At 41.9% G+C, this 6,439-nt stretch overlaps 1 protein-coding gene across 1 annotated transcript in view; it reads left to right on the top strand.

Annotated features, from left to right (window-relative positions):
* Nucleotides 1-3: 3 nt before the first annotated feature.
* Nucleotides 4-6,439, top strand: part of SLC4A1AP (solute carrier family 4 member 1 adaptor protein) — a gene marked incomplete at its 5' end in the record, with an annotated part of 16,544 nt that continues 10,108 nt past the window's right edge. The window contains 7 exons of the mRNA XM_085309916.1: nucleotides 4-384; nucleotides 1,049-1,235; nucleotides 1,961-2,083; nucleotides 2,871-2,931; nucleotides 3,697-3,836; nucleotides 3,971-4,131; nucleotides 5,286-5,355. Coding sequence (XP_085166042.1) covers nucleotides 4-384; nucleotides 1,049-1,235; nucleotides 1,961-2,083; nucleotides 2,871-2,931; nucleotides 3,697-3,836; nucleotides 3,971-4,131; nucleotides 5,286-5,355 — 1,123 coding nt within the window. The remainder of the gene's footprint in view (nucleotides 385-1,048; nucleotides 1,236-1,960; nucleotides 2,084-2,870; nucleotides 2,932-3,696; nucleotides 3,837-3,970; nucleotides 4,132-5,285; nucleotides 5,356-6,439) is intronic.

The raw sequence follows: 6,439 nt of genomic DNA, 5'->3' as shown, positions 1-6,439 counted from the left end.
GCGGCAGCGCCGGCGCCGCGCTACGAGGAGCCGGCGTGGGGGAGCCGGCCGCCGGGCGGCGCCGGGTACGCGCTGGAGGTGCTGAAGGGCGGCGTGGCGCGGGGCTCGGTGCGGCTGGAGGGCGGCAGCTGGTTCCTGGTGGGGCGGCTGCCCGGCTGCGCCGTGGCCCTGGAGCACCCGTCGGTGTCGCGGCACCACGCCGTGCTGCAGTACCGCGGCGGCGCCGCCGAGGACGCCGCCGCCGCCGGCTTCTACGTGTACGACCTGGGCAGCACCCACGGCACCTTCCTCAACAAGGCGCGGGTGCCGCCGCGCACCTACTGCCGCGTCCGGGTGGGCCACGGGCTGCGCTTCGGCGGCAGCTCCCGCCTCTTCCTCCTGCAGGTGCGCGGGGGCCCGCGGCGGGAGAGGGCCCGGCGGGGGTGGGGGGAACGCAGCCCCAAAGCCCCGGGGCCAAGGAGGCGCCTGCCGCCGGGGGAGGGGGGCTGGGGTCCCCCCGCTGCGCCCCCCGGCCTCGCCGGGCGCTCCATGTGGGAACGGGCACGGCCACCTCTGCGGAGGCACCGGGAGGCCTCAGCGCCTCGACGCTTCCGAAGGAGACGCTGTTCAGCAGTGCAGTACGCCCGGGAAGCAAAGCGGTGGTGTTCCTCCGTGATCGGGGAGAGCTTTTCCCAACAGGAGCTTGGAAAGTGCTCGGAGCACTCTACTGGCACTGAACAGGTTTTAGACGCTCATTCCATTTAGCTCCTTACATGTAGCACAGGAAACAGATCTGTGGAAGTCTTTGCATTCTGCCTTTAATAACAGCCACGCTTCAGATCAACCGGCCTACTGATACACCTAGTACACAGTAATGTGTGTTTCTTTTTTCTCCCCTTTGGATGGAGTGTTAAAATTAATGTACCGGGGAGCTGCAAACCTTGACAAATAGCCTAATATGAAAGGCACTATAATGACTTGTGTTATTGTAGTTAACTTGCATGTCTGGAAAAAATGCTTCGTTTAATTTTTAAAACACTTTGTGAAGGTTATGGCTTGCATTTCTTAGGGACCTGAAGAGGACCAGGAGTCTGAGTCAGAACTAACTGTAACTCAGCTGAAGGCACTGCGCAAGCAGCAGCAAGCAAAATTAGAAAAGACAATGTTGGGGGAGGACTCTGACGAGGAAGATGGGAAAGAAGAGAAGAGAAATGAGAGCAGTCAGAGCAGTGATATGAGCTGCTCGTGGGGAATGGGTAAGTGACAGAGCATCTCTATATAAATGTGCTGATGTGCCTTGAAAGTGTTTGTTGTTGTTCTTGTTTTTGTTTTATTTTTAAACCAAGCCTTCGTGAATGCTGGAGTTGGAATTCCACCTGAATGCTTGATGTCCAAATCCAGTGGAGGCTTTTAGTAGACCTTTTCCTTTTGAAAGTAGGCAAACTTATATCAGACAAGAACTATGCTAGAACTTCTCTTAAAATCAGGAAGAAGGTAATATTGCTACAACTCAAAAAGGAGAGGAAACTAAGAGTTGAGATTTGTGCTGTATGTTGTGTGTCTGTAATGGGCACATTTTCCCCTAGAAGGTAGACTTTAGTAGCTTGAGACTGTTATACAATACAACTGACTTTAATCTTTTAAGGGGGAGTCCTCATTTTAAAGTTAGGTAAACCATAATTAACAAGCTTTTGAGTACAAAATAAGCTGCTTTTCTGAACAGAAATGCATAAACTCACAAAACCTCTGAAGCAGTGAAATTACGGTGAAATTCATCTGCAAAATTTATATCTTATGGAATAATTAATGAGAAAATGAATGGATTAATTGGATGCAGAAACAATATTCACATTAAGGAATTTTACTCTGGAATGGCATAGCTGGAATTTCTTTCAATCTAATAAAAGTTGAAATATGCTGCTATCCTCTTTCCAATATTTTTTTTTTCTATTTTGTTTGCATTTTGTATGTCTTCTTCCAGGGGAGGATGCTGAGGAGGATGAGACTGAAGAAAACCCTATTGCTATTGAATTTCAGGAGGTACAAGATGCTTTCTATATGAAGGATCCTAGGAAGGCCTTACAGGGCTTTTTTGACAGAGAAGGTACATATTTGTTTGTTTGTTTCTCATCCATTCAGGAAAGTCTGGAGTTTGTGTTCTTGTTTTTCTTTATGACTTGAAGTGTGGAAGCTAAAACTTTTCTGTAACATTAACTTCCTCCTCCCACCCCTTAACTCACTGTTGTAGAGCTGAGTTCCTACTTTTTAAATGGGAGGTTGCAAAGAGCACCTTGCATTCTAACCACCTTCATCTTTTGAAGCCATATTTAAGAAATGCAGAACAATGGAATTCCAGACTGTTCTGTTTGGAAACGGCTATGATTGTGAGACAGAAATGAAAAGTATTGAAAGGCAAATAGCAGTAATGAATTGGTTTAAACTTTCAGTGGGTGCTAGTGAAGCTTGCATATGACTTGGATATTAGCTAATGTGAAAAATAAATTTATCTTCTATATAAACCATGTTTGTGAATCCAGATTGTAAACTGTTATTACTTCAGTAAGGTTTACTTTAATGCATGCAGATGCAGGGTTGTCATTTCTATGACCTGCGTATTTCTGAACAAGTCACTTTAAAGGTGAGAGAATGTTTCAAAACTGAAAAAGCGTTGATTGTGGAAAAATAACAAAATGAGCATAATATCATCTGAAGATCATTTTGCTTACAAAATAGAGAGAGAGAAGAAGAAGAAGCAAATTCACTCCCTTGGTACAGGCATCTCATTTTCTCATATCATTTGTTTAACAATAATGATCTTGTTCGCTCTAAAACTTGTTCCTGCTTATTACAATTTAGATAACAACAATAACTTTCTCTCATTTCCTCTCTAGGAGAAGAGCTAGAATATGAATATGATGATCGTGGGCACAATAGCTGGCTATGCAGAGTCAAGTACGTTTACCTTCATTAATATTATATACATAGAGGCCAACTTTGCTGAACTCACAAGCAGAATCTGAAGATGTTATTAGGCTGTCTAACTTGCCAAAGAGGCCGGTTGGAATTAGGCCTAAGCCCTGATACTGAATAAGGAGKCTGAGGATCGCTGCCTGTTTCAATGTCTGCATTTCTTGTACGTCAGCATTTGATATTCCTTAGAGATGAAAACAGGAAAGCAAGAGAGAAGGTTCCCTCAGAGAGAGGGAGAGAGACAAAGACAGAGTTTTTATTCTACTGTGTACTCAATTCCTGTTCTTAGGTAGTATAAGGCAATTTTTGATCTGTTCCTGCGAGAGGCCACTAACATCATCCTATCATTAGATAAAAGATGTAAGGTAGGAATCAAATCAGATAAATATATCTCTGTGTAATGGCTGTACTGCTTTAAAAAAATTGCTTAAAATTTTGGTACTTAAAATAATTCAGGGATTGAAGTTTGACCTATTGCAGCATTTTTAGAGGAGTGATTTGGAAATGGATGATACAGGAAGACTTACTGTTCAGGCTAGTGGAATGAAAATTTGCTTGCATGTTTTGGGAAATCTGTGCTTATGTTTTGATTAGTACTCTGAAATGAAAGGTGAGAATACTTAACCTGGAAAAAGAGGCTAGAGTGAGACAGAAAGAATGATGTCAGTGTAACAATACAGTATCTGAGTAGTATCTTTGAAAAGCTGTTCATACTGGAGCTGTTTTCCAAACCTTTGAACTGAACAGATTGCCTGTGGATGATGCATCAGGGAAGCAGCTGGTGGCAGAGGCTCTCCATACAGGAAAGAAAAAAGAAGCAATGATACAGTGTGCACTGGAAGCTTGCAGACTACTGGATGCTAGAGGAGTACTGCGGCAAGAAGCAGGTGATTAACTAGTCAAATACTTTGATAGTCCTTGAAGGCCTAAACTAGTGATCTGAGATTGCTATCTTGAACTGTTTTATTGCTCAATGGTCTGTAATCACTTTATTCCTTACATTCCTACTCACCTTTCCCAGTATCTCGCAAAAGGAAATCAAAGAACTGGGAAGATGAGGATTTTTATGACAGTGATGATGACACCTTCCTTGATCGAACTGGCGCTGTAGAAAAGAAGCGACTCAACAGAATGAAAAAAGCTGGTAAAATAGAAGAAAAACCAGATACTTATGACACCCTGGTAAGAATTATTATGACATGTCAGATGTTTTCTCTCATGTGCATATTATTGCTAAGAAGGAAAGTTCTTCTTTCATTAGCCTGTACTCTAGCTAACCATTTCAAATCTTCAGTTATCAATTGGCCAAGTTAGAATTGAATCAGATTAGGTTTGGTGATTACAGAATTAGAAACGTGAAGCTTTCGAGAAGGAAAAAGGTGTAGATGAAACTGTAGACTGTTTCTTTAAAAAAAAAAAAAAAAAAAAAAAAAAGAAAGTGGTTTGTTATTTCCATTTAGTGTTCACCTCACAGAAACTATCATTCTAACTGCTGCTAATTGACACGCATCCATTACCTTAAGCAAAGAAGATGACTGGCCATAGAGAATGAACTACCATGTTACCAAGGGCTGTCATTGCTTAGAACTGAGTCATCATGTAAAAAAAGTAGCCTACAGCTGCTTGTATTGTCTCTTTGGAAAAGAAGATTTCAGTCCTTGAAGTTTTGTCACCAGATGCAAGCCTTAACTTGACATAAACAAGGGGAGGCAGGAGAACTTCGCAACTCTGAAAAGTGCTTTTTGCTTTGTGGAGAGTGCCTGTCAAATATCTGAAAAGGTCACTTTATTATGGTGGAAGCATACTGCCTTGTTTTTTGCCTGTGTAGTATGATCTTCTGCTTGATGGATCACAGCAGTGGATGAATTGAGTACCAGAACAAGATCCTTTTAGAACTGTTTTAAAGCATCAGAAAATAATTGCAAGCTTTGAAGTGTGCAAAGCACATCTCAAAGAAGAATCTCACCCTGCTCCAAATAAGCAGTAGCCTGGACTGACTGAGGCTTGATAGCTAAGAGCCCTACACTGACAGTAGGGTATGGAGGAAGGTTTTGAGGGTGGGGGTGGGGAGTGGAAAACAGAATGGTGGTCTAACATAGCTACGGAAGCATTATGCTTATTTTTGTGCTTTAGGAAGAAAAGTATGTGCTCATTATGTGAAAGGTCTGATAAATTGCTTAGGAAAAAATCTAGCCAGTATTTTTTAAGCCTAGAAATTTCTAGTCAAAGATCAGAAATAGGAAAATTGAGATAATAAGGTAGAATATTGTGGATATCTTAAAAAGGAATTTTAAAGAAGATAAAAAAGATCTTCTAAGCATGTGGTTCTTTCATAGGTCACAAAATTAAATGAAGCTGAAAATGAACTTTCTGAGATAACAGAGAGGCTGAAGGCTTCAGGGAAAGGTAAGGCATGAAGCCTCTTGGATTGCAGTGCTTTTCAGAAAGAAGACTAGAGAGGTGAAAATATATTTTATGGATATCTGTCTAAAATGCATCTTTTTAGTGTCCCTTTTTCTCAAAGAGATAGGAAGATTTGCGGGTCGTGGAATTAGCTGAGGAGGATATGTAATGCTATGTATTGGATGAAGAGTGTATGTACTGTGTATATAGTCCCTTGCTAATGAATGCAAGTTTTTCCAAAAGCATACAGCATCAAAGTTAAGGAGGAGAGTGTACAAGCTCCTGGAGCTTAACAGGAGCTGAATACTTATTTTCATTTGTCCATTTTAGTTAAAACAGTGCAATTTGAAAAAGCTGGGTGTTTTTTTTTCATTCCCTCCAAAACCATTTATAAGGGGAGAGCAAACAATTGATGGAATAAAAACGATATCTTTATTTCATTTCCTTCATTGCAGATGCACCTTAAAAAAGAAAGATGGGAAAAGAGAAACTTAGTTAAAGTAGTTGATACTTAGTCCTCACCTCATTCAGTGAACTTGCTAACTTACGAGGGTGCCATTCAGTTTCTAGCATTGTTCCTTTTCTATTTCATAAAGGTGACCAAAAGGATAGTCACTTGAATGCTTTCATCCATCCTTCTTTGGTTAGCATAATCATAATGTTTATTGGAACTGAAATATTAGAGTAAGAAGAGTACTCTTTCCATTTGCTTCTAGCAACTCTTCTGTACCCTTACTCAGCTTAGATGATGTCAGGGGCATGTTCTGATGCACTGTATTGATGAGGTGGGAGGGAGAAGACATTTGTCCCTTAGCTCTGCAGTGAGGGGTTTGTTACAGACATCTGCCTGGGCTGAAGAAATATTGTCAAGGCTGTCTTCCAGCAGGAAATTTGGTGCTCTCATGGTGCTCCTTTTTAGTTCTAAGGTTGCTTCTCATCACAGGATCTTAATACTGACATGAAAAGGCAGCAGACATCTCCATTTTCTAGCATAGAAGTGTTACATGAGAATGCATCAAGGATTAAAGGGGAAAAAAAACTTGATATTCCCCTCCCTTCTCTGTTTCCAAACCCCCCATCCCCTTAA

This window comes from Rhea americana, unplaced genomic scaffold (assembly GCF_003343005.1).
Source record: "Rhea americana isolate MKP2758 unplaced genomic scaffold, rheAme1 scaffold_307, whole genome shotgun sequence".
Taxonomy (NCBI): Eukaryota; Metazoa; Chordata; class Aves; order Rheiformes; family Rheidae; genus Rhea; species Rhea americana.
The sequence above is the reverse complement of the archived record's forward strand: the minus strand, read 5'-3'. Positions and strand labels throughout refer to the sequence as shown.